At 46.3% G+C, this 26,942-nt stretch overlaps 1 protein-coding gene across 1 annotated transcript in view; it reads left to right on the top strand.

Moving 5' to 3' along the window:
- Positions 1 to 20,339, top strand: part of LOC147445313 (DnaJ/Hsp40 cysteine-rich domain superfamily protein) — a 46,854-nt gene extending 26,515 nt beyond the window's left edge. The window contains exons 3-4 of the mRNA XM_086524869.1: positions 19,412 to 19,676; positions 19,763 to 20,339. Of these exons, the coding sequence (XP_086380995.1) occupies positions 19,412 to 19,676; positions 19,763 to 19,821 (324 nt within the window). The 3' untranslated portion in view covers positions 19,822 to 20,339. The remainder of the gene's footprint in view (positions 1 to 19,411; positions 19,677 to 19,762) is intronic.
- Positions 20,340 to 26,942: the final 6,603 nt, after the last annotated feature.

Genomic DNA, 26,942 nt, shown 5'->3' with positions numbered 1-26,942 from the left:
CCGGTCTGCTAGCTTAACCAATATTCTAGCTTTTTCTCCCCTGGCACTTCCCCATATTAAATGATCAGTTTAACATGAGAAAATCATTTGGGAGAATTAGATATTGATTATTATGACATACATGACCTTGCACTGAGCCTAGACATCCTTTTACTTTACGAGTTCTAGTGCCGACCAACTTCGTGTCTGTGGGTGAAACTACCGTTCACATTGGCCATACAATGTCCGACCATTTGCAACTTCAAAAAGAGGGTTTCAAAAATTAAACAAAAATCATTGGAAAGAAACCAACAACTAAGGTTAGCAGTTGCCACGTCCTCGTGACATACCCCCCTGTTCAAATCGCAAACGTCCTCGATTGCATACCATAAATACATGCCATAGATGATCTTGTGTGGTAAGCACCCTTTTATCATCGCATGTATCCGCAAGAAAGACTGTCAAAACATATCTACAAATGACTTAATGAGACTTTCATACTTTTGTCAAACTGTACACTGCTGTTGCACTGAATCCATGAGTACATTTGATGTGCTAGCTCTATCATTACCCCTCCTTTGCACACGTTGGGTTGGGGCATAAGTAGGCTGTAACCCAAAGACCTCAAGGTAAAGCTGCAATACATTTGGTGACTCTAATAGTTCATGCTCTTCCATCCACATTCCATCCATAGGTGGATAGTTCTTGAACTTCACCACATAGCATCTTGCAACTTGTCCCTTAAATTTTTACCTGTGCAAGAGGCTCTTACCTCTGCAAATGAGCATAATTCCACAACACTGACGTACCACCTGTCACAAGGCGGGCACCACGTGCCAATAGAAAAGAACAGACTGAACAGACTTTTAGCACTTCAATAACAACTGAACTGAAAGAGAGAGAGAGACGACACGCGACACGGAGTGGCGGAATTCCACCCCAAAGAGTATTGGCCCCAAACCTTGGCGCCCCTTTCGGTATTTCTTTATATTGCATCATCAAAGTACAAGCCGGTACTCCAGACTCTGCACCTTCTCCAGGAAGCATGCCAGAGAATGAACCCTAGCCTCATATTTAAAGGCCCTTGGCCTGAAAAGCAGTTATAGTAAAAAGCCTTTAAAACTCAAAAGCTTCTGGTTCAAAAGCAAAGCCAAAAAGCTGCCAGTGCAATTTACGGAAATCCGTACAGCCTGCCAGGTCATCAGCCAGCGCAAAACGCGGAAATCCGTACAGCCTGCCACGTCATCATGTCAGTGCAATTTTTGGAATTTGTCTGTTGCCTTAGGGATAGGGTTAGGGTTTCTGGAAGAAATTAGGGTTTGCAGGTTTTAGGGTTAGGGTTTTCAGAATTAGGGTTTGCAAGTTTCAAGGTTAGGGTTTCCAGCATTAGGGTTTCAGCAGTTAGGGTTTCTGGCAGACATTAGGGTTTAGGCCCCTCGGCTACATCTGTTCGTTGACTCCATTCTTTAGGCTTTGACACGTCAGCAATTTGTTACACCACCCACGACCAAGCAAGCTCAAATTTCAAGATGATTTACCAATGCGTCATAGAATCCAAGCAATCACCTCAGAGAATCGGCGAGCAGCGTAGCACTTGGCAGACCCAGATCACTCCCGCAGGAGATCTAGTGGCCAATCTACCACCGTGAGACCTCTCACTATCTCATCTTGGTTCATACTTGCAAACCCAAAAAACGAAGCAGAAAATCAGCCCTAATTTGACCACTTTTTGGTAGGGCGTATATGCGGAATTTCCTGTCTCTTTTGTGAAGAGAAACCCTCTTCCATAATGCCCTTCCCTTTGTCGGCCATAGTATAATCCTGCGTTCCTGTACTCTGTGTCTTTACCCAAAACAACCGAGGCTCACTTCTTGAGGAAAAAGTGATTGTATCCCGGCAATGGAACCTTGAAACCGGCCTGTAGGGCGGTAGGCTTTGGCTTTCACCCGAAATTCTTTACTTTAGACTCACACACAGAGCACTTTGCAAAAAGAACCTGCGACGGGAATTGACACTTGAATACACACCGCTCGGAAGCTAGAATGCCCCGAGCAGACGCCGACAACCTGTAGGCCCCAAAATTGGCGCCCCTTTCGGTATTTCTTTACTCTTTGAGAGGGTAAATTTACAAAGTAGAGTCCTGGGAATCCTTTGTCTATATCCAACTAGATACCACTTGATTTGGCCAAATTTTGGCAGCATAACAGCCCCAAAACTTGCGCGAAACCAATTCTCTTGTTGGAACTCACTTCCACTGGCATAAACCCTTTGATTCCTGCCCAAAAACAGTAAATTCAGCACGCTGTATTTATTGGTTTTTGCCCTGTTTTCAGCCCCAAACAGTCCCCTAACTGTTCTCTGCCAGTGGGGCACGATTCCTAAGGGTTCTGGCATCCGTATGGCTGAAAAACAATCAATTTTTCGCGCATACACAGCGCTGAATTTGCACCTGTACGGTGAGGTTATGACCCTCACCGGTGCCTGCTTTGGAGTAGCAGCTAGCTACCCCTGTTCCTGCTCAATGAGGCTCTTGCCTCAACACAAAAGCACGAAACCGCACAGCTGTACATCAGTCAAATGAAGAGCCCTCTTGTGGGGCATCACATAACTGCACGTAGGGGAGAGAGAGAGCAGTGTGTAGTGTGCAGGTCATCACTCCTCGCACCTCACTGTACATAGAGAGGAAAGCATGCACTCCATAGCTCTTAACGTGTGACAGGTTCTCAATGAAGCATCCCCCAGCATAAATTGAGCGCCCCCTCTTCTACCCTTGACCTGTAATGCATCTGTGAAAAATAGATGCAAAAAGGGAAAGATTTCCATGGCTGCCAAAACCTGCGTATCACTGAAAACGCAGCAAAACAGCCCTGTAAACACGCATCTGATGCCTTCCAATGCTGAAAATGAGCTCCTTGGTCCAAGGTAAAGTCATAGGAAGCTCAAAAATGGAGAGAAATGGCTGAAAATCAGTGTTATCAGCCTCCAAAACTGCTCCAAAAGTCAGTTACGAGTTCTCTTCTCCCAGACTTGGTAAATTGACCTAAAAGTGCCACTTGGCACTCATACATGCAATTTCTCCGCATTGGGCTTCCTGGTTAAAAATCTCTCAAATGGTGCATCAGTTGACTTTATAACAGAGTAATAAAATGTTCCCCTTGTCATTCCGAAGGTAATGACGCGAACACATTTCACGGCCCAAAATAGCAGTTCCCTAATTTTTAGGAGATGCTTCTGTTGGCTCCCATTGGTCATCTGTCCATCTATCCTCATTGGGACCGCATTCAAAAGTGCAATGTGGCCCAACTGTCGGATACTTTCTGTTGGTGATCCCACCTTGACTTTATGCCTTTATTGAGTTCACTTCCTAGTATCCACCAACTTGCTAAGTGCGATGAGGGGACCTACATGACCTTGCACTGAGCCTAGACATCCTTTTACTTTACGAGTTCCAGTGCCGACCAACTTCCCGTTTGCGGGTGAAACTACCGTTCACATTGGCCATACAATGTCCGACCATTTGCAACTTCAAAAAGAGGGTCTCAAAAATTAAACAAAAATCATTGGAAAGAAACCAACAACTAAGGTTAGGAGTTGCCATGTCCTAGTGACATGAACCCTGGACTTGAAGTAGCTTGTCCACATGCACATAGGGTTAGATGTGCACGTGACATCCCCTCCTTTTTAAAGTGAGGTATTGGTACCGATCTGCATGGCTTCCTTGTAGGCTGCCAACAATTCGGGATAATCTTTGAAAAACTCTTCATCGACCCACACTGCCTCGTGGGTTCCTCGATCCTTGAACTTCAAAAAGCATTGTCTCACTTGCTTCTTTGAACCATGGAGAAACTGATGCAACAACACTTGCTCCGGCTCCATGACTCCAGCCTCATCAATGATCTCCGGTTCTTCTGTCACAACCCAGTGACGTGGCAGCCTTTGTACACACATACACCTACCCCTAGGCATGGACAGTCCCGCGGAAAGCCATGCAGAAATGATGATGTGGCAGGCCCATACGGACTGGTTCGGAAATTACGGCGGAATCTACAGCGTAGTTTGCGGAAAAGCAGCCACGTGGCAGTGTACGGACGACAGCCTTTTGGACCTGCTTTTGGCTACGCAAAGTGTGGGTTGTTTTCTACGCAAATTGGATTGCTTTGATTTACGCAAGAGAGAGAGAGTCTTGGTGCTTTATTTTTACAAGGCTTTTAACTTTGAAGCTTTTGGGGCTCTGCTTTTGGGCATCCCTTGTAACCTTTAAATAAGTGGATAGGCCTCCCACTCCGCAGAGCATCTGAACACAGAGTCTGAGAGTGAGAGCCTCCCACTCCCTTGTACTTCAAGCTGCAGATTAATACAAAAAGAAATACCGGAAGGGGCGCCAGTCTTTGGGGCCAACATCTCTAGGCACGGAACTCCGTCGGCACCACTGTCGAATCAATCGTGAACTGCTTTGAAGTGAATTCTTGTCGTGTCGTGGTAGAATCTCGACTTGGAGTGTCCAGTCTGTTACAGTGGTATCAGAGCATGGCCGATTTCTCTCCTACCGGGAAATCCGATCCTTTTTATGCTGCACTTATGGCTTCAGACAGAGATCAGTCGACTTCCTCTGCATCCGGAGATGCAGGAAGAGATCACGACGAAGATTCACGCGAGGAGTACGGCCCGTCTCGGCCTACTCAGGCGGAGCTCGAAGAGATGGAGCGTCGACGATTGATCGGCGATGCAACAAAGATGATGCTAAATTTTGCGAAGGACCCGAAATTTGCAAAATTTATGAGCCAGACCTCCTTCGACGAGGTGCACTCACAGTGGCGGCAAACCACAGAACCACCCCTCAAACCAACACTAAAGAAACCTTCTACTCCAAGGATGTATACAGAGCAAGAATTAGAAGAGGTGGTTGATGCACGAATTCCTCAGCTTTTTGGCACGTAGAACAAAGTAGAAAAGCACGATAAAAAGCAGAAGAAAGGAACTGACTTCCCGGGTTATTTGGGTCGTGAGTCTACATTTGCATCGGCAAGAAAGCAGAAGAAGTGTGTTCAATTTGAAGGAGTACCCAGTTCTTCTTCTTCTTCTTCGTCTGAGAGTTCTTCTAGCTCCTCTGACTCGAGCGAAGAAGACAGAAAAGGAAAAAAGCGAAGCAAAAAGCAAAGCTTTGGAAAGGGCAAAGAAGCCTAAATCTCGCCCAGTGGTTGACAGTTCTACAATGGACTCGTCTTCGGATAGTTCGGACTCTGACGACAGCAGCTTTTATGCAAAGAAGAAGAATTTCTATAGAGCCAACTAGTATGACTTTCTGGAAGATAAAAGCAAGAAAGTTAGAGAGTATAAGGAAGGTGGATAGTCAATTAAATTTGACACGTTTTCTGGTTATAGATTTCATACAGTAGTTTGACATAGCTTTCTCTGGAGGGCGTTACTCAGAGCACTCCAAGATTCGGAGGGCTACCTCTACTTTAAGGGAAATGCTCGAACTTGGAAGTTGGTGGTCCATGCTTCTATTAAACAAGACAGCGCCAAATAAATGGCTGAAATTCAAAAGGCTTTTTATTTCTTCTTGGCTGACTCGAGAGTACGAACACGACATACGAATTGCTTGGAACCATCTTCGGATGACGAAGAAGGATACATTGGACGCATATTGCGAGAGATTTTGGAGCTCTTTTCTACCAGCCTCTTCATTTAAGAAGATCTCGTTCAAAGAACAGATTGAGCAGTTTACCTTGGGTCTTCCTACAGAGATCCGAGATCACTGCTTAGAGCAAAAGTCAGATTCCATTCAGGAACTGATAAGTCATGCGAAACGGGGTTTTGCCATTCACTCAGGCAGTTTGACCTACCCCACAAATGAAATCATGACGCAAAAGACCGAACAGACTTCGAACAATGAAAGTAGAAAGAGGAAGAGCAACCCAGAAAAGAAAGAAAAGGATGCACGACCCAAACTCACTCCTCGAGAGAGAGCTCTGTACATCAAGGAGGGGAAGTGCTTTGGATGCGGAGAAATTGGGCAAATCTCTGCGAAGTGCCCTAAGAAGGCACCGAAAGAACAGAGCGACAAAGACGAAGAAAGGCGTGAGAGTTCGAAAGCAGCTGAGGAACGTGGACGAAAAGGCAAGATGAAAACAGGACTGGTTCCAGATTGCGTGGGTACTGACCCAAGCACGATGGGCGAGAGTACAAAACTTTGCCGAGCCTGGGGCAAAGTGAAGACCAAGAAACCCTGATCTTCTTTGATGGAGGAGCCAAGGCCAACTTCATTTCACCTGAATTGGCGGCGCGGCTCGAGATCACACCCGATTGGATGGGACCACTAGCAGAGGCAGTTTTAGCGGCACCCGGTAGGGACGTAGCCATTACACCTGTCATTTGCAAACTTCCGTTGCATTGTCAAGGGTATTTGGGGCATGAGGACTTCTACATAATGCCTTTGGAAGGTTGTGATGTCCTCTTGGGAATTCCCTGGTACCACAAGAATAACGCTGTGGTCGACTATTGGGCGAGAAAAGCGACTTTGACCGCAGAGAAAGGCAAAACTATTGTACTTGATGTAAAACTAAAGGGCGAGTCTGTCCCTATTGTATCGGCTTCGGCCATTTCAAAATTAATGAAATCAAGTCTGTTTGTTTACTTGATCTTCTTGAAAGAGATGAATGATGAGAATAGGACAAATATGTCTGAACTTGATAAAGAACGCCAAGATTTTCTCCAACTCATGCCGATTGCTTTTTAGAGGGCCTGCGAGGCGAGTTACCACCCGCTCGTCCTGAGGATCATAGCATTGATTTGATACCTTGAAGCACACCACCGAACCGGCCACCTTAACATGTGAGTCGAGCCTAGAATGAAGAAATTATGGAACCAAGTGAAAAACCTCTTGGAAAAGGGTCTTGTCCAGCCTAGTACTTCACCGTACTGCTCTCCAATGTTGTTGGTTTTGAAGAAAGACGGATCTTGGAGAATGTGCATCGATTATAGAGCTCTCAACAAAATCACCATCAAGAACAGATTTCGATTCCTAGAATTGATGATATTCTTGACCGACTACAGGGATCCTCGTGCTTTAGCAGGATCGACTTGAAAAGTGGATATCATCAGATCCGAATCACGCCCTGAGATGTCTACAATACAGCGTTTCGGGCGATTTTTGGGTTATTTGAGTTTTTGGTGATGCCTTTTGGCCTAACCAATGCTCCTGCGACATTTAACCGGATGATGGACAAAATTTTTCGAGAGTACAGACTATTTGTTGGCACTTTCTTTGACGACATCATTCTTTCTCCAAAGATGAGGCAGAACATAGAGAACATCTGCTTCAGGTCTTTCAAGCATTACGAGATCACAAGTTGGTGATTAATGCGAAGAATTCTTGCCAGCGATACACTTTTTGGGACACATTGTCTCAGCAGCAGGGGTGCAGATAGACCCGGCCAAGATAGAGACTATCCGTGATTGGCCCGATTTGAAGAATGTCAAAAGCGGTCTTGAAGATGTCGCCCTTGAATACCCTTACTTGATGGTATCTACTTTTGAGATCAACCTTACTAAAAACGTTTAGCCTATCGAGGATATACTCAATGCGAGGCATCGGAAACTTGTTCTTGACGGTCATCTTGCTCTATGCCCTGTAATCAACACACAAATGAGATGAACCATCCTTCTTGCGAACAAACAAATTAGGAGAAGCAAAAGGACTTACACTTGGACGTATGAATCCTCTGGCCACCAACTCCGTGAGTTGCCGCTCTAACCCTTCTTCCTGAGTCTTGTTCAAACGGTAGGGAGCCTTATTGACAGGCTGTGCCCCCTCTGTGAGCTCGATGCGATGGTCCTCCGGATGCTCGGGTGGGAGACGGGGTGGAAGATCATCTTGCAAAAAGAGATGCTTAAACTTGGTAAACAAAGCTGTATACCTGTCTGGAGCTTGAATGCTCTGGGTAACTGGAGCGCGGCATAAATGAATGCTGCTTGTGCTCATCGTCGTAATTCACACTTTGCTTGGATATGAGAAATGAGAGGCAAAGAATGCAGACCCTCCTCAGGACGAATGATCATGGGAGAGTCACTTTTGGCATTTAATATGAGAGTATCGTCCTCCGAATCAATGAGAGGGTTATTCTCTCAAAACCATCTAATCCCCATAAGCATATCACATCCTGAAAGAGGAGATACGACAAATTTCTTACGGAAGGCAGCTTGTTGAACTGTAAACAACACATCACAGCACTCTTGCGTGATGAGAGAGTCCATACCGGGGTGAAGCCAGATACCTCGAGAGGAGATGTCTGATTAACCTCTAGGCGAGCTCTCTCTACAAGAGAGGCACTAATCACATCATGCATACTACCTGGATCAAACAATATGACAAAACGCTTACCCTTCGCATGACCATAACACTTCATGAGAGACTAATCAATGTGTGTGTCAGAAACATGTGAAGACCCAGATTGATTCATTAAAGTGCTTGTGGTAGCTGTGGGTTCTTTGGGTTCTTTAGGTGGGGCTGGCTTAGGACAAGCCACTTTAATGTGACTCTTGACGTGACATTGATAACAACGACCTTCCTTAGCATAAATGACTTGTTCTTCTGCCATTATGTATGCTCCTATTATTCCTTTTGCGGCTTTTTCATCTGGGACTTTTGTTGGAAACTAGGTAGGGCAATTTTGCTAAGTTTGTATATATAGAAACCTAGCGCTAGCACTTTCTGGCAGAAGAGGCAGCACGAATTCGGTTCAACAGACACCTTCTCAGCAGGACCCCAGCAGGCCTAGCGTTTTTGCATCAGCAGCAAGACCTAGCGTTTTGCACCAAGAACAGCCAGCGTTTCCTTCAATTTGCAGATCAGCCCAGCGTTTTGCAATTGCAGCAGCCTGGCAACAACAGGATACAGCAGATCAGCCCTAGCGTTAGCAGATTCTCCCCGCATGACACCAAATCAGCCTAGCGTTTTTGGAGCAGCATAACAGCCAGCGTTTTTGCAGTTCCGTCGCGACAAGACAGCAAGAAGACCAGCGTTTTCAGTTTTCAGCATAGACACTCCGCAGAACAAGTTCCAGACCTCGCAGATCTCACCTTCCCGCAGCAGATCCTCACCGCACGGTCAGATCCATCGAAGCTTGTAGTTTCAGCCCGGAAAACGCAGATTTCAGCATCTGCGTTTTCAGTGCGTCGTCATCGACGTCGTCACCAACATAGAGTCAGAATTCAGCAGATAAAGATTTGCAGATTGTAGCCCTTAGCATTCTCAGATTTCAGCCCGTCTCGTTGTCGTCCTCATCGTCATCGACATCGTGGGCAAGTCCAAGCATTGTAAATATTTGTGCAATCATAAGTAGACCGCTCTCGCTATAGAGAGTGGGGCCTTTGGAGAAGGGTTTGACAACTTCTCGGTGTCGTATTCTTCTCTCTCTATCTCTTAGTCTCATGCACCTTCATTCACAGTGTTTATCCACTTTGTTTGTGTCCATTGCTCACTAAAGGAACGGAAGGCTCTCCCTTCCGTAAGAAAAAGGAACCTTGAGCACTGTTCGGAGCACTCATCTTGAGCAAAGTTCAACATTCACTTCAGAGTTACCGGGGAACGGCACTTTAGGGCCTTGGAACGCCGGAACGGTGTTCCGGCCGGCTGGAGGTTTCTGGAACGCGTCGGAACGGAACGGCGTTCCGGCTGAAAGCTGTCACCGGAACGGGACCACCGGAACGGACTGGAACGGGCCGGAACGGCCCCAACTTTAGTTTTTGAAATTTAAAAAAATGACTGTTGGGCAGCCAACGGCCATTTTTAGCAGTGAAAAAAGTATATAATGCCCCCCTCCTCCCCCATTCTTCACACACTCATCAAGCCTCAAGGCCCATTCTCCCTTGCTTGAGCCTTGCTCTCAACTCTCAAGTCAAGCTCATTCTCCCTAGCTTGCTCTCAACTCTCAAGCCATAGTGTGGCGCCGCGGCATGCCTCAAGGCTCAAGCTCTCAACCTCTCTCTCTCTTGGGCTAACTTCTAAGTTCTAACCCTCAACTTTCAAGGCTCAAGGCTCAAGCTCTCTTTCAAGCTCTCACGGAATCAAGCGGCAAGCCTCTCTCTCTCAAGCCCTCTCTCTCTCTCTCTCAAAGTTCAAGATCAAGCTCTCTCTTTCACGGATAATCCATCATCCATGGCCTCTTCTTCTCGTTCAACCCCCTCCGTTCATGCGGGCAACACTCAAAAGGCGAAGGAATGGTCGTGGTGGGATGAAGTGACCTCGGAGGGCACCTTGTCGGCGGCGGGAGGTTCTCGTGCATGGGGATGCAAGCTATGCTCTTACACGCGGAAAGGGGGGCATGACAAAGTGAGGGCACACTTTCTTCGAGTGCCGGGACATGAGGTGAAATTTTGTGCCAACGTAACCATCGAGAAGAGGAAGGAGCTCGAGGAAAAGGATCGGCAATTCAACCATAAAGCCAAGCCGGCACGCAAAGGTATTGATCTAAAGACCCTCATTTTCCCTTCTTCCTCTCTATCCGGTGTAGGTGTTGGTGCATCTTCAAAAGGTCCAATTCGTCGCCAAAAGACCCTTGCCACCTCTTGGGACCCAAAGAAGAAGGAAGAGGTGGATGTGGCCGTGGCCCGATTCATCTATCACGACCATATCCCATTTGTCGCAGCGAGGTATGTTCATTGTTTTACGATTCATCAATCTTCTCTCTCATTTCTTCCGTTATCGTCGTTTCCACTTTTTTGATACTAACCTCTTCTATGTTTGATCGAAATAGGTCGGAGTATTGGAAAGTCATGGTGCAACGGATAGGAGAGTATGGCACTGGCTATGTGCCGCCATCTTCAAAGGCTCTCCGAACCACCTTGCTCGATCGAGGGAAGGCTATCGTGGAGCAAGCAACCCTCAACATTCAGCGTCTTTGGGCAAAACATGGCGTTTCCCTCATTACTGACGGGTGGAGCGATACAAGGAAGAGATCTATCCATGGTCTCGTCGCATACTCCAGTGGAGAGATGTACTTTGTGCACTCTCATGATGCCACTGAGAGTGGCAAGTCCGCCGATGTCCTCTCTGCAGAGTGGACAGCGGCCATAGAAACCATCGGTGAGCAACACGTGGTGGCCTTTGTCACAGATGGGGAGGCATCAAACAGGGTAGCAGCAGCTATCATAGAGGGCTACTATCCGCATGTGACAGTGTGCTTTTGCATGGCACACTGCTTGAACAACCTTCTAAAAGACATCAACAAGCTAGACTGGATTGCTCCAGTCATTGCTGATGCAGTGAAGATGGTTACTTTCATCAACAATCACAACTTGGTTCGGAGTGAGTACCTCAAGAGGTCGGGCGGCAAAGTGCTTCTAAAGTATTCAGATACCCGCTTCGCATTCAACTTTCTTCTTGTACGCAGGCTGTCTGAATGTCAAAATGCGGTCCGACAGGTCTTCATCAGTGATGAGTTCACCACCTCCCCCTATGCAAAGACAGTTGCAGGGATTTTGTGCAAGGAGAAGGCAGAGGATCTTGAGTTCTGGAAGGAGCTCAAGAGTCTAGATGCACAGGTAAAACCGGTGGTTCATTTGCTTCGAGTTCTGGATGGCATGGATCCTTGCATTGGCAAGATTTATGAGGCAATGGACCGCATGATTGAGCAACTTGCACAACTTGAGCCGAACGCAGAGCGATATGAGGAGATCCATGCGCTTTGCAGCTCGAGGTGGAATTCATATGCCTCTCCTTTACACGGGGCAGCGTACATGGTGGATCTAGAGTTCCAAGGTGCAGGGCAAGAGACAGATAGGGAAGTCATGAACCAATTTACAGAGATCTTAAAGAAGATGGTTCTAGACAGAGATGGGCGACGCATTGTCAGAGATTAGCTGAGACAGTACAGAGAGATGCGGGGGTCATTTGGCAGTCCAGATGCTCAGATTGATCGCAGGAAAATAGGTTCAGTGCTTTGGTGGGAGGACTATGGCTATGATGGCCCTGAGCTTCAGAGATTGGCGATCCGTATTCTTAGCCAGTCAGTTAGTACCTCATGCTTGGAGCAATTGTGGAGTACCTTTAGCCACATTGCTTCCAAGAAGAGAAATCGGCTTGGAGTGGAGAAGGCTAATGATCTTGTCTTCGTCAGCGCAAATTTGAAAATGCTTTGCAAGAGTACAAACAAACAGACAGATCCTTTTACACAGTGGGAGATGGAGCAAGAGGCTTCTCAAGCGGGTGGAGATGCACATCCACCAACACCAGGTACTTCATCTGTGGTTGAGATCGAGCTGGACGTAGACCTCGATGATGAGAAATGGGAGGATGTGCATGATTTACAGCCGGCTACTACGGATTGGGAGGCCTCTCAGGCTAGTGGCTCTTGAGTCTTGAGTCTTTGCCATTTATCCACCTTTTTGTATGGCTGCTTGAGCCTTGCCCTCTTTGCCATTTGTAGCTACTAGCATCTTTATGGTATTTGTCACCTTCAGTCTTTTGGTATTGTGGTCACTAAAGTTTGGTTTGAACTTTGCCCCCCTTTGGTTTTTTTGTAGCACCTTGGCCGCTGGCGGCCCTTGAGGCTTGTTACTATGTTAGCCATAATTAATTTCAAAGTGTTATCTCTGACTACTACTCTTGCAATTATTTGAGAGCATTGTGTATGTACTATGGGCATTGTGTTTGCTCATTGTTGTTCATCAGGGTATGTACTCTGGGCGCCTCACATTCCAATCAAGTCATAATAAGGTTAAATGGTCTTCGAATCGTGTTTTTTGTGGGTATTAGAGTCAAAGGACTCTAATACTACTTGTATTCAAACACATAACGCTAAAAAAAATAATATTTGGGTGTTTTTTTAGCTTGCCGTTCCGCGCCGTTCCCGTTCCGGGCCCATTCCCGTTCCCCCGTTCTGCAGGGAGGCCCGTCGCCGTTCCCGTTCCGCGTTCCAGGTAACTCTGATTCACTTCCGCTGCACCTTACATTGGTATCAGAGCTTTGGGAGTGTTCTGTATCAGTCAAGGAAAGAACCACAAGAACCACAAGATTTTTTTTTTTGTTTTGCTTGTTGCGGTCGCATGTAACCCAAGTCCTCTTGGGCGTGTCGATTCCTAATCGTGTTTTTGAAGAGTGACAAGAAACCCAAGAAAGAAGGGCTTGTCGAGCCTCCCCTGGTGCCTCTTTTTACTCATTGAGAGCAGACCGTGCACTTAGCGGCCGGCCAATCGATGTTAGGTGGGAAAAAGCAACCTTGGTGTGAGCGCAAGGCCGCCAAGGGGTGCGCCCGCAGAAAAGAGCAGAACTCGGGTGAAGAGAAGATCCTTCTATAACACAGATTGCGAGCGAAAGAAGAACCTCAAGAACTCAAGACCCTCAAGACCCTCAAGAATCCAAGACCCACAAGACCCCAAGTTCCTTGTGAACTTAAGAACCAAAGATCACAGTGTATTGTCATCACCCGAAGCGGAATGGATACTTTGCATGGAGGTGATGGGCATGAAAGTAGTGAAGAAGAATTTTCCCCACCAGGAGGTTTTTCCGACCCTCCCCCTTCCCCATCTACACCAAGGATTGCACCAACTCTTATGGAGGAGTTGAAGCAGTTGTTTATGGACAGGAAGTTAGAACGCGAAGAAAGCAGAGCAGAAAGAGAAGCAAAAATGGATTGCAAGCACAAAGAAAGAAGAGCCGAAATGGAGCGCGAACACCAAGAAAGAAATGCAGAAATAGCCCGCGAACACGAAGAAAGAATGGCAGCCATAGCCTGTGAAAACGAAGAAAGAATGGGAGCCATAAAGCGTGAGCACAACGAAAGGAAAGCCGCCTTGTTGCGACTCTTTTTTCAAGTGCAGGCACAGATGCAAGAGATTCAGGGAAAGGAGACTCTCTCAATCTCTTCTTCTCCAAAGCACGACACAGGATTTGCATGATGATAAGCATGATGAAATGCATGACAATGTTAAGCATGATGATTTGCAGGATCAAGATGTGATTCCTCACAAGCATGATGATTTGCATAAAGATGATGTGATTGTTCACAAGGATGATGTGTTAGTTGACACTTTCTCTAGTGAAGCTAACCTCATTGCAGAGACGATCAATCACGAAGAACCGATCTTGGCTCTCGAGCCTAGGTCCACGGAAGCCCCTCGGGAAGAACCCCCTCATGAAGAACCGATCTTGGCTCTTGAGCCTAGGTCCAAAGAACCCCCACAGGAAGTACTATGTGTCCGAATGATTAGTCAGCACGCATTGTTCGAGTGTTTCATTCGTGATCGTTTCCTGTATTTTAGTCAGCGTCTTTATGTGATCCCTTTTCATAGGCATGCCATATTGTACGTTGAGTATGATTCACTCATGAATGAGCATGGATGTATGCGGATTTCTCATGAAAAGTTGAAAAGTATGCATTCAAGGAAGTCACATTCCATGTCTCTTCCTTGGCACGCTCCGCAGAACAAGTCCCAGACCTTGCATATCTCACCTTCCCGCAGCAGCAGATCCTCGCCACACGGCCAGAACCATCGAAGTTTGTAGTTTCAGCGCGTCGTCGTCGCATCGTCGTCATTGACATCGTCACCGACATAGAGTCAGAATTCAACAGATAAAGATTTGCAGATTTCAGCCGTTAGCATTCTCAGATTTCAGCCCGTCTCATCGTCGTCCTCATCGTCGTCGACAAGTCCAAGCATTGTAGAGATTTATGCAATCATAAGTAGACTGCTCTCGCCATAGAGAGTGGGGCCTTTGGAGGAGGGTTTGACGACTTCCCGATGTCGTATTCTTCTCTCTCTATCTTTGAGTCTCATGCACCTTCATTCAGAGTGTTTATCCACTTTCTTTGTGTCCATTGCACTCTCTTACTAACGGAGGCTCTCCCTTCTGTCACAAAGTGATGCTGTGGCTGTCTGACTCTGTTGTATGCCTTCTCAAAATCGAGAAGAAGAATCACAAGGTCCTCCCCACGGAGACATGCCAGGGCAGAAGCCTCCCAGAAAGTGAAGATGTTGTCAAGGATACTGCGTTCCTTGACAAAACCTGTCTGAGTCCCATGTATAAGGCTCTCCAAAAGTGGCTGAATCCTCAAACTCAGAGCCTTGGCAAGAATTTTGTAGGCTGAGTTGAGGATGGTGATGGGGCGCCACTGTCGAATCTCATCCAAGGAGCCACCCTCCTTTGGAATGAGGTAAATCAGGCCCTCACTCATGCTATTCGACATCACTCCTGTGTGCAGAATGTACTGAAAGGCACTACAAAGATCTGGGCCAGGCAAGTCCCAGTACTCCAAGAAGAAGCTGGGAGTCAGCCCATCCTCACCTGGACAACTACCACGAGGAAGGGCCCTAAGAGCCGTGTGCAGCTCCTCAAGCTGAAGAGGTATCTCCAGCCTCTGGCGCATCTCCTCAGTCACAAGACAAGGCATCTGCGCCCAAACCTGCTCCATGCATGCATCCTGTCTCTCTGACTGGGGGCTCAGCCGTCAGTAGCTCACGGTAAAAGTCAGTAGCAACTGCACGCATATCCTCAGGCTCACAAGCTACTGACCCATCGGGTCTCCTCAGCTGAGTGACCTTGGCATGCGAGTGCCGAGGTCCTACTGTCTCAAAAAAGGCACCTGTCACTCTGTCACCTAACTGAGTCCACTGAGATGCCTGTCGGTGAAAGGCAAACTCATGGCACCTCTCCTCTGTGCAAGCAAGCTCCTGTCGAGCCTGTTGTAACTGCTCCTCCAACCATGGACTGTCTGGACGCTGCTCCTGCATCCTCTGTAGTGAAGCAATGCCTCGTCTGAGACGCTGCTCCTCCTCTCTCGCTGCAGCCCGTCGAGCCAAAGACTCCTTGAGAAAAAAGTGGCTAAGCTGAGCTAGGCCTAAGGCCACTTTGTCTGCCGGTAGAGCCTGGCTGTCCATGCCCTCTGTCCAAAGAGCCTCTACCCTCTCTCTGAGTGCTGTGTCCAACAAGACCCGCACTGGGATGCGAAGCATCGTGCTCCCACTCCTCTGCCCGTCTGCCACTGTGAGGATCACTGGTGCATGGTCCGAGAAGGATGTCCCTGCCAGGATGCCCACTGATCCCCCCAAGTCACTGAAGTGGTCACTAGTGTAGAAGCTATCTATCCGCGATAGATTCACTCCTCCCACTCTGCGGTCTGATCTAGAGAAGGCAAGACTCTCTGGAGGCCTCACAAAGCCAGAATGCTGCCATGTATCCGAGACCCTCAAGGTCATACACAACCTCTCCCAAGCTGCTAACTTGACTCCATGCACAGTAGCATGGCTGCCTCCGATCCTGTCAGAAGGGTCCTCCAACATGTTGAAGTCCCCTCCTACACACCAATGGTCAACCTGTGGCAAAGACTCAACAATCTGTGACCAAAACTTTGCACGAGCACTCGCCACATTGGGCGCATAGATGTTCAGGAAGCCCAAAAGGCCACCCTGAACCTGCAAAGTAATCCACTGAGCCCTGCCTGGCACAATAATCCCTCTGCCCACAATGGCCTGCTGCAATGAGTCCGCAATAGTCATACATACCCCACCCTGGATGCCTCCAGGTCCAAGAGCAGCTGACCAAAAGGTATCATAACGTCCACGCAAAATCTGACCACAGCGCCGGATGCGGCTCTCAGACAAATGGTGCTCCTGAAGCATAAGGAGATCAATCTCTCCTCCCACAAGGCAACGCTGAAGCTCCTGCCGCAATCGGCCCCGCTGTCGCTAAAACTGGGGCGCACCTAATCCCTGCACGTTCCATGAGACGATCCTCATGGGGAGCGAGAGAGAATAGATGCTGCAGCAGCAGCAAGACAGGCTATCTTTGAGGCAGGCTTGGATGGGGAGTAATCCGCATCCGAGTGTCCTCTAGATAGGCGAGCCTGTAGTGAGTGCCTGGCCCAAGCCCAAGCAGAGCGAGCCGAGTGTAAAGCAACCTCCTCTGTCCAGGAGTCCTCATGTATGTATACATAGCAAGGCAAACACTGTGTATCAACAAAAAAGTACACCACAATGTGCCTACATCCTGCTGAGTCTGGGGGTGTCACCGCAAACTTGGCCAGTGGCCACAAAGTCTGCAGCAAATCTGTAACTCCAAGTTCTCCCATGTGGTGAGAGAACTCGAGAACCTGTGTATGCAACCATCCCACCATTGAGTCGAGGGACCACTTTGTCTCGGTCCTACCGCAGAGAGGAAAGGAGAAACCAACTGTTGAGTCCAAGGCCTCTGTCCCCCTAGCGGCGAGGAACAGAGCGTGGACCCTGAAGCAGGCTGCCTCGTGGTCTGCTGCGGAATCGTCGAGAAAGCGAGAGAATCCATAATCGAAGAAGTCCCAGCGGCGTCGGAGGTCAATGCTCGTCAGACCACGAGGGATAGCTGCAAGGGAAGATGTCTGAATCTGCAAAGGGGGCCGCAAGAAGGGCTGACCCTCTCTCGCTAGGCGACTCGTGGCAAAAGTGCTGCCAAGAGATCTCCTAGCCGCCGACGAGTACCACAGTCTCCTGAGTCGACTGTGGTACTGAAGCAGGAGGAGGGGGAGAAGGAGCTGGGGGGGGCGGAGGAGAAGAGAAGCGGGGCGGGACGACAGAGACAGGGGGGCGAGGTGGGGAGTGGGCGGGAGCAAAGGGCGGGGGAGGGGATGAGGAGGAAGAGGGGAAATCTGAAGGAGGAGGGAAGAGAAGGCTGGCGTAGGAGGCTCCTCCTGCTCAAGAGGACCAAAGCGGTTCCCCGTGGGAACCCACTGCTGCTGAGTAGGCACCTGAGGGCCACTCTGAGTGCCAGGCGGTCGCTGTGGCCCCTGGCGTCGACGGCCACGGGCCTGCTGCCACCCCTCCTCCGCTCGAGCCCCAAGCTCAAAGGGTGGCTCAGAATCTGTGCGCCGTGTCGCTGGTTGAGGCTGCGGCCCAGCCTTGGCAGGCTGGGGCTGAGGCTGAGGTGCAGGTCGTGGTCTCCTCCGTGGACAGGCCTTCGCTAGGTGGCCCATCTGTCTGCAAATGAAGCACTGGTTCGGGAGACCCGAGTACTCCACACTCTGCCTAAACCAACCCCCACTCACCCGAGGCAAAAGGATGACCTTCGGGAGCGTGTGGGTATCTCTGACCAAAACTCGAACTGAAGGGATGCCGGCCGCCTTGGCAGCTACTGATGCTGCCGTACGAGGTGTCTCCAGAACAGTCCCGATGGCGGAGCCAATCCTGGAGAGCAGTGGAAGGTACTCCCTCTGTAAACCCGGAAAGCAGACTGAGATGGGGATGTCTGCCTCCTCTACGAGCACATCCGAAGTCGGGTCAAAACCGTGTCGCCACTGTCGAAAGTGGGCGCGTGATGCTCGGATAGCCAGTGGACTCATAGCTATGACCTTGGAGGCCATCTCGGAAGTCTCGAACTCGATCTGGTAGTACCCCTGTCCAAGGATCTGGACATCCAAAATCTTGCCCACCTCTGCGAGAAGGCGGGCCTGGAGAAGGTCACGCAGCTCTCCTCTGCTGGGTCGGGTGCCGAGAATCTTGCAAATGACCGAGGTCGCCTGCAGACGCTCTACCTCATCGGCTAGGCTCGCTTGCTCTGTCGGTGAGAGAGCAAGTCGAATGGTGGGCTCAGCGGTGTCGGGCGAGGGGGCTTCGGAGGAGTCCCTCTGAGGTGGAGCATGAGCCTCCATTAGTGTCTGCTGCTCTGAAGGAGAAGGGCGGACGAGAAGACCAACGCTTGAGAGCTCGGCAAGGAGAAACCAACTGAGAATCCACTGCCAGGCAATTCAAACGAGGCCTTCGGAGGAGGGGGGGGGGGGGCGTGGGGCGTGGGGATAAGGGGCTGGAGCGGCGAGGCAGCGGGCAGCGAACAACAGGGGGGGCAGCGGGCGGGGCTGCACTCTGGCTGGGCTGCGCGCAGGCTGGGTGTAAGCTCAGCAGCGCGCGTGGACAGACAGCGCGCAAGCAGGGGCAGCGCGAGGGCGAGGGCGAAAGGGGGGCTATGGCGCGAGGGAGCAGGAGCAGGCGGGGGGGGGAGGGGAACGCGCAGGAGCAGCAGCGAGCATCGATTCTCTCTCGAGAAGGATGTACTCGAATGTGCCAAATTTAGCATGTAAAATGCGGAAAAAGATAACGGACGCCAGGGCATTTTTTACTCTCTTTACAAGAGGTTTTTAAGCTTGGCTTTCAGTTTTTATCGTTTGCCATGTGGGTAGTTGTATCCAGTTTTTACAGTTTTCAGATTATTGCCTTCGATCATGCTTTGTAATCAGGGATGTATTTGCCCTCAGAATCGGTACCATTTGGGCGGTTTTGAGGGATTTTTAAACTAAGAGGAATCAGCCTCTTTCTTTGCCCCACACACACACAAACACACACACACAGAGAGAGAGAGAGAGAGAGAGAGAGAGAGAGAGAGAGAGAGAGAGAGAGAGAGAGAGAGAGAGAGAGAGAGAGGTGTGGCCCAGCATTTGTTTTTTATTGGCTTTGATTGTGAAAGCAGTCAAATGAACCTTGTGCTGCAAGGGACTCAAAGCGTACCATCAGCAAATTAGAGTCTTTGCTGTATCCACACAAGGTGGTCGCAGAAGAGAAGATTGAGAGACCAGTGGGTCTACCAACAAAGGGGCGTGCAATACTAAACAATCCTGTGTGTCATGAATGCGAGACCAAAGGACTCGTGGTGTGTGCAACTTGCACAGGCTCAGGGCTATACGTTGATTCGATCATGGAATGTCAAGGCATTTATGTGAAAGTAAGATGCTTAGGTATGTAAGTTTACTTGTCTGCACAGCTTAACACACATGGTTGAATTACTTCTCTTGTTCCCGTCTTATTGATGTTTTTGGTGTAGGATGTGGTGGCTCTGGAAGTATATTGTGCTCAACTTGTGGAGGCCGGGGTCACTTATAGCTTCATAGTTTTCAAGTACAGAGGAGCATAATGCAATTTATTATGTTTAATTTCAATTGGAACCTAATTATAATGTATGATATTTGTAAAATTAGCTGGATGAAGAGGCTTACATATTCGTCCTGCCCTTCTCTGAGAGAAGGGGGGGGGGGGGGGGGGAGGGGATGCGCGCGGAGAAACTCAACCTTTATCGAGCCCTTTAATTTTGCAGGACTACAATTGTTAGCTTGTGAGCTCAGTTACCTTGTGGAAGTGTTCAAATGTGAGTGAATATGCTCGCAGACCGAATCACTGCATCCTATCATTACAAAGTTGGACAGCTAGTGTGTGAAGGCATTCCTTAGGGAAAGGCCTTTTTGTTGAGTTGATCATCTTATCAAGTCGCCGCCACACATATTACACACTATGTCCTATTCACAATCTACTATTGCCTTGCCTTATAATTGTGACAGACAATAAGCTACTCATTGCATAGTCTATTTTTTTTTGGAGATTGAATTGTTTCAGTTTTTGTTGCCTCTTCTTATTCACATTGTCGAGTCACGCTAATTCTTTGGGGGCAAATAGTTTTCTCAAGATCAAGCATCCATGAGAGTTGTGTCGTGTCTGAACATTCTTGTGTTATGAAAACATTAGATTTTTCAAACTATGCTAATTAAAGTGTAGCCTTTTGTTTGATAAGATTGTTGTTTGCAAGATAGGGGGCATGAAACAATTCGCAACTATTATTGGCAACTTAGCTCAAGGTCTCTTTTTGCCGAAAATGATACAGTAGCCTCAAACGTAGGACATGATTAGACCGTGTTACTACAAGCTCAAGATCTTGGTTCAATGCTTGCTTATAACCTTTTCAAAGAGAGGAGGCTTTGCTATTATTTTGAGGCGCACACAGAGTTGCAGGAATGTATGTATAGTTGGAGGGAGTGGAATGGAGGACATGAATTTCCATGATGTGCATTGTATATTTACTGTTATACATTTCCTTCGTTCCGAGACATGCGACACATTTTGCGGAGACGGAGAGAAATGAGATTGACTTTGCACTTAACAAAGAGTCTCATGTGCATGCAATCAATAATGATACATGTATTCTTTCGTAACTCAGTTGAGCTGTGTCGAGGGCATTATAACAAGGTTAGGCAATGTTTTACTGTATTCCATTCAATGTTTGTGCTATTCATTGTATGGGGGTCTCCTTGTCATAAATGAATCTTTGTCACGTTGTACTGAAGATGCAATTCTCTTTCTCCATGTTGCCAACTGTTTCAAAGGGGGTCAGCAATTCATAACAGCTATACTATTGTTATAAGGGGTAATAGATCCATCACATTCAGCCATCCACATTCTAGACATTCTTAACTTAAAGTGGAAGGTGAGATTTGTCATCCCCTCACGCCTTGCAATGTGTGCCAATGTGTGCCTTCCTTGCATGACATGAAATGGCTTATCAAATTTGACATTTTGAGTGTAGCCAATCGCTTCAAAAAATGATTAATTACACCATGGTCGACCTCTTAAACCAGCAGGGAGTTTCAAGATGGGTTACTCAACCTTTGCCACACATGGGTTGGATGGTTCCTTAATTACTTCTTGAATGGAGCTGTCCCTTGAACCTCATACCCATCCCTACCTCGAAGTTTGATGAAGCTTAAACTACCATAGCTAGATTGCAAGGCCTTGCATTGGAGCTCCCTCTCTGTTGCTCTCCACCAAGCTGATTGCCTTTGGAATAACTTTTTGGAACCCTCTTTGTCCCACATATTTCCTTGGTGGGACCCTCCCCTAACAAAGAAAATAAAAATGTGGGTGCTTGAGACTTGAATCTCATTGAGTGGTTGCTTAGATAAAAAGAGCACTCACTTCCTTTTTGATCTCAAGCTCCACCCGTCTCCTCTACATACCATCTCCCCTGTGTATGTTGACACGGCCACTTGTCTCCTCTTCATACCATCTCCCCTGTGTATGTTGACACGGCTTCATAGCTTCACAAATGCTCCGATTCACACAATTGGCTCCACAGTAGTCCCACTGTGAGATGTACCATTATGCTTTGTGACTTTACTTTTCCCCTCCCTTTTTGGTTTGCCGATAGCTCTCGTACTCGTGTGCTGTGGTTTCAAATCATCTCTCACAATATTGTCTCCTTTCTTAAGGTAAGGTCTACAACATTCTTGAATGTCACATCAAATTTTCACTGTTCTATGCTTGCTCTTGTCTTTACTTCGAAAATGGGCACCGTCTTGGTATTGCCCTTTGCTTTGAAGATGTCTACCTAGCTAGTTTTTGGCCATTGCTTTAGTATTCGCGATTTGGTATGTTGCCAAGCTTGTATGGTTTTGGATGGGCCCGGCGCATCCTCTCTCATACCCTCATTTCCAAACATACTATAGGTTAGACTGGCCTACTGCTACAGTGCTCTCAAATCAATCTGGATTTTTTTTTGGGAAATCTTAAATGCTAATTTGTCCGTGTCTTGTACTAGTTGACAATATGATTGGAATGGTTGCTAAGTTCTAGCGCTAAGTTCTAGCATGATTGGTTTTGTATCACCTATTGGCTTCGACTTTTAAAAAAAGCATTGGTAAAAAGATCCCCCCTTACAAAACCCTTTGTCATCTGCGTCTCAACCCGCTCTCGCCATCTGTGCCCTCGCCTGCAGAAACCCTTGTCTTAGTCGCCGCCCTCTCCGTCTTCTGCCCTCCTCGCCTCCTCTTGTCAATACCTCAGTTCCACTGGAACTCTCCCAAAGTTGAGAGCATCTTTGACGATTCTCTCTCCCATTTCTTTTTCCGAATGTGTAGCACCTACTAGCTCACTACAAAATACCTCCACTTCTATATACAGTGAGGTTCCTAACCCTCACTTAGCGTGGGTATTTCTTAAATTCTTGTATACAAAGAAAAAGAGAGAGTGGGAGAAAATGATGTGTGTACTTTCTTGGAACGATGAGTTGCTTCTCTATGGTGATGATGAAGGGTGCTTTTTATTCAGAGATTCCCTACTGAAAAAATCTGATTTTATCTTGCATAATTGACTCCATTTCATGCTTGGGAGTGTCACCTTGTTGCTTCACCTTGAAAGTCTCTATGTGATATGGGCACCGTTAGGAATTTGCTTGGTTTTGTTCATTACTTTGCAACATGCTTTCCAATTTTTTCACTACCTGAAAGCATTCTTTAGAGCCTTGGACTCATGCTGTTTGATTTATGAAAGATCATATTATCTCTAGGTTTCGACTTCAAAAATCTCCCTAAGGATTCTACAGGTTGGGAGTAGTGCTCATGACATTGGGCTTTTCCTCCCTAGCCTACCCCTATTTCAAATTTTTTTTAGTCCTTCTGGTTTTTGCTTTGCTCAAACTGGCTCTGGAGTTGAGATATGGAGTTATGGTTGCCCTTCTCTATTTGCTGTAAGCAATGTTCTACAAAAACTCAAAAAAAGAAAAAAGCATCATTATTTGCTAGTAGTCTTTGACCTTATAAATAATTGACTTCTTGATGAATGACACGAGTCATCTAGGCTATCATCATATACCTCCTCTTTTGTATTATTGAAGGGGCACACTAATGTCCTAGAACTATTCTACAAAAGATAAACATAGGTTAACACTTTTGTCTGATCTTTACATCTATTTAATTTGCTTGTTTTGACATCATTAGATTGAGCCTGGTGCTTGAATGAAATTTTAATCTGGTAATTTTGTTTAATATAAGCAAGGTTGTTGACTTTAACAAACCCCCCCCCCCCCCCCCCCCCCCCGCCCCCCCCCTTCTCTCTCTTCTTTTTCTAGTACAAAGTGCTCCGCACGCTTGGAAGTTATTACCACTAGCTTTGAAAATAGTTTTTACTATTGAAGTTTGACACCTCTTGGATGGATAGGCAAATCTAGACTTTAGGATGTTTTAAAATCTATATCAATGCTTTAATCCTACATGGAAGTTCTCTATTTGATTCAAAAAGTACAATTCCAATGATTAATGGTGGCTCAATTGGTAACAAATAATACCATGGTTTGAGAAACCTAAATATTTCTCTTCAAAACAATAAACAATAATAAATTTATTTGAAAACATACACTAAAAACATTAAAACTTAAAATTGACTTCTACAATAGTAGACTGAGAAAACAAAATTTCCACCAATAGGAGTGATGACCTTTTGAGTGACTTCTAGAAGGTGATAAAAAACAAAAGAAGGTGATGAGAAAGTCCTTTCACTCAAGCAAAATTTGTTTTGAGAAAGAAAGGGTTTTTTGTTATTCAATCAAAACTTGTCTAATTTAGTACAATAGTTAAACTAATAATTTTGAAGTTGGACATGGATAACAATAATAGGTTCTTTGATTGTCTTTTGAGCAAATTGTTCTTTTGTATATAAGTATGATCTTTAAAACAACACACAAACCTTTGTGCCCTATGTGGGGAGGTTGGGGGGGGGGGGGGGGGGGGGGGGGGGGGGGGGGATTGCTTATTTTTAATACCCTTTTGTATGGGAAAGAGCCCTTACCTACCTCACGCCTAGCAAACTTTTTGGGCCTTGTAATCGTAACTTACAAGCCCAACCCTAAACCGGCTGCTTGCTTGTGGTGGTGATGAAGGAAATAAGGATGCAAATGTCCAAGGCAACCGTGCCAACCCATAAATAGTCAGGTGAGCCTCTCTAGAGCTCACTCAGTCCTTCATGCATGCACAAAGTGTGTGTGTTGTGTTACTCTACTTTCATCAAGTAAAGACAAGTGGTACTCGCCATGACAAAGGGCTCAAAGAAGAAGGTGGATGAGGAGGCGAATACATCTTATGTAGTCAACCTCCTCTATGAATTTTGAAAATCATGTGGAATGTCTTTTTGTTTCAACACATTTAAGGACGGACACATGCAAACTATCTCCATGTTGCAGGTCTTTCCCTTTAGGGCGCATAGCTGAAATTGAGGTTATAATGATGGTGTTGTAGTACTTTTTAAGCCATACAAAAGTGGTTCCTTTTTGTGAGTTCCTATTGATACTTTTCGAGTGTTTTAACATGGGACTTATGTGCTTTGCCATGTATGGCGCACAAGAATGTTATATTTCTTTTTTATTAGGGGCCTATTGCTTTGATTTTTGTCCATGGATGCTTGAGTACTAATCCTTTGTCTTGGAGAAGTGATACAAAAATGGTTTGTATAGAGAGTTTGTCCTTTGGCTTAAGAGGATATTTTGTGGGGATGATTTTCAAGGCTATATGGTATATCAAAAACAGGGAAAAAATATGTTTAACTTGGTGTTAGCGGGTCGCCACAACGGACGTCTATAGCATAGCTTTCTAGCACTAACATAATGTCAATACCCAACGAAGCGACTTGGATGGGACATAGAGACTCTTTGAGGGTGTCAACCTCAAGAAGTGAACCTACAGAACAACAATATCTCTAGCACTTAAAAATCTATCACTCGAATTTGGCAACCTGCCTATGTCCTATGTCACCCCACTCAGTCATCAGCCCATTTCTCCACTTAAATGAAGTCCAAATGCTACAAAACTTTAGGAGGAAGTCTAAGACACTTAGGGCCACTAATCTACTAAGTTTGGTTGCAATATGAGGAGGTGCCAAAATTACAATTCATCATGATCAAGGTCCTGGAAGCTGCAACTGAACATACTAGAAACGTCGCCCTACGGTCTAGGAACACTCTCCTATGTTCAAATTCTTTAAAAAAAAAGTCAATTACACACTCAAATCAACAGATTTAGCCTACTAATGTGTACTAAAAAATCAAAGCAGAATCGACAATGAATATACATGAATGAAAGAGCAATGGAGAAGGAACACAATGCAAGTTTCAAAATCAAAATGCGATTACCAGAACTCAAGGTATGAGGATTACAAGTAGCATGACAGTAGCCGCTCTCAGTTGTACGCTTCAAAATTTAAAACTTGATAATGATAAGGGTCCTTTTCCTGCTTTACAAAATGGACTTTATACCTAGGGCTCTCTTGGCCAGTGATGGAATTTACAAGACTCACATTCCATTACAGGATTCACAACTCAACTTTTTAGAGATTGTCCATCTACAATCAGAGACTATCTAATAATTACAAGGCTTTTCAAAAAAATAATGAAGGTACATCAAAATTTTAGGGCTCATGGAAGAAGGGGTCGACTCGAAGGACGCCTGTTTTGCTTGACTACCAGCAATCCCCCTTCCTAGTCTTTGCACGTCCTTGTGTAAATTGTTGTGTTGCTCTACACGTTGGGTCTTCATGGTCTCCTTTCTTGCTTTGGTTGCTAGTTAGATTGAGCTGAATGAGTCATTCTTTAGTAATCCAGTCCCTTCTCTAGTGTACGAGTTAACTGAGTAAATTTTCTTGCTCTTGCTTCAATCTCCACTTTTGTTGCCACCTCTTTAAAAGGATTTTTGCTTAATGTGCTCTGATAAGCTATATGTAGGGTATGCAGATTCTTTGTCATGGGGTTGAAGATGGAAGAATCAAGTTCAAAGAACCATATCATGAATTCCTCTTTGAATGTTTACATGTAATGAGAGGGAAAAAACATGACTTGGGCATACAATCCCATGATCACATTCTTGTGGGGATCTTTGTCTCCAGATTCTAGCACAAGCCTGTGGTGCCTTTAATAATAGAATTGGGGTTAGGGATCAAGCACTTAGATATTTGATGCTCGCAGGAGCAATATATTGTGTCAAGAACAAGATCACAAAGAGATTTATGAGACCTGTTTCAACACAGAATAAAATTCTAAGAAGCAAAGCAAGTAAAAAACCAAAGGCACAACCAAGACGTCATCTAGAATGACAAAATCTGAGCGTAACCAAGAATATTAAAAATTGAAACAAACCTTGAAAGAGGTTCGAACAACTGAAGAGAGCTCAAATACCAATCAATTTAACATACCCTCTCACTACAAGATATATACAATACAAGATCGAAAGATAATAGTCCAATGGCCAACACGATAACTTAAAGAACTAGGGACATCGTATGATGGTCTTGAGAAAACAAAGCGCATAGATTTAGTTGAATCAAGAGAGGAAATTAAAGGCTTATATTTCCACTGACCTCACTGAGGAGGAAGAGTAGCTCTTGTTAGCCATGCTCAAGAAATATAGAGATGTGTT

Source organism: Adiantum capillus-veneris, chromosome 12, assembly GCF_014529385.1.
Source record: "Adiantum capillus-veneris isolate H3 chromosome 12, ASM1452938v2, whole genome shotgun sequence".
Taxonomy (NCBI): domain Eukaryota; kingdom Viridiplantae; phylum Streptophyta; class Polypodiopsida; order Polypodiales; family Pteridaceae; genus Adiantum; species Adiantum capillus-veneris.
The sequence above is the reverse complement of the archived record's forward strand: the minus strand, read 5'-3'. Positions and strand labels throughout refer to the sequence as shown.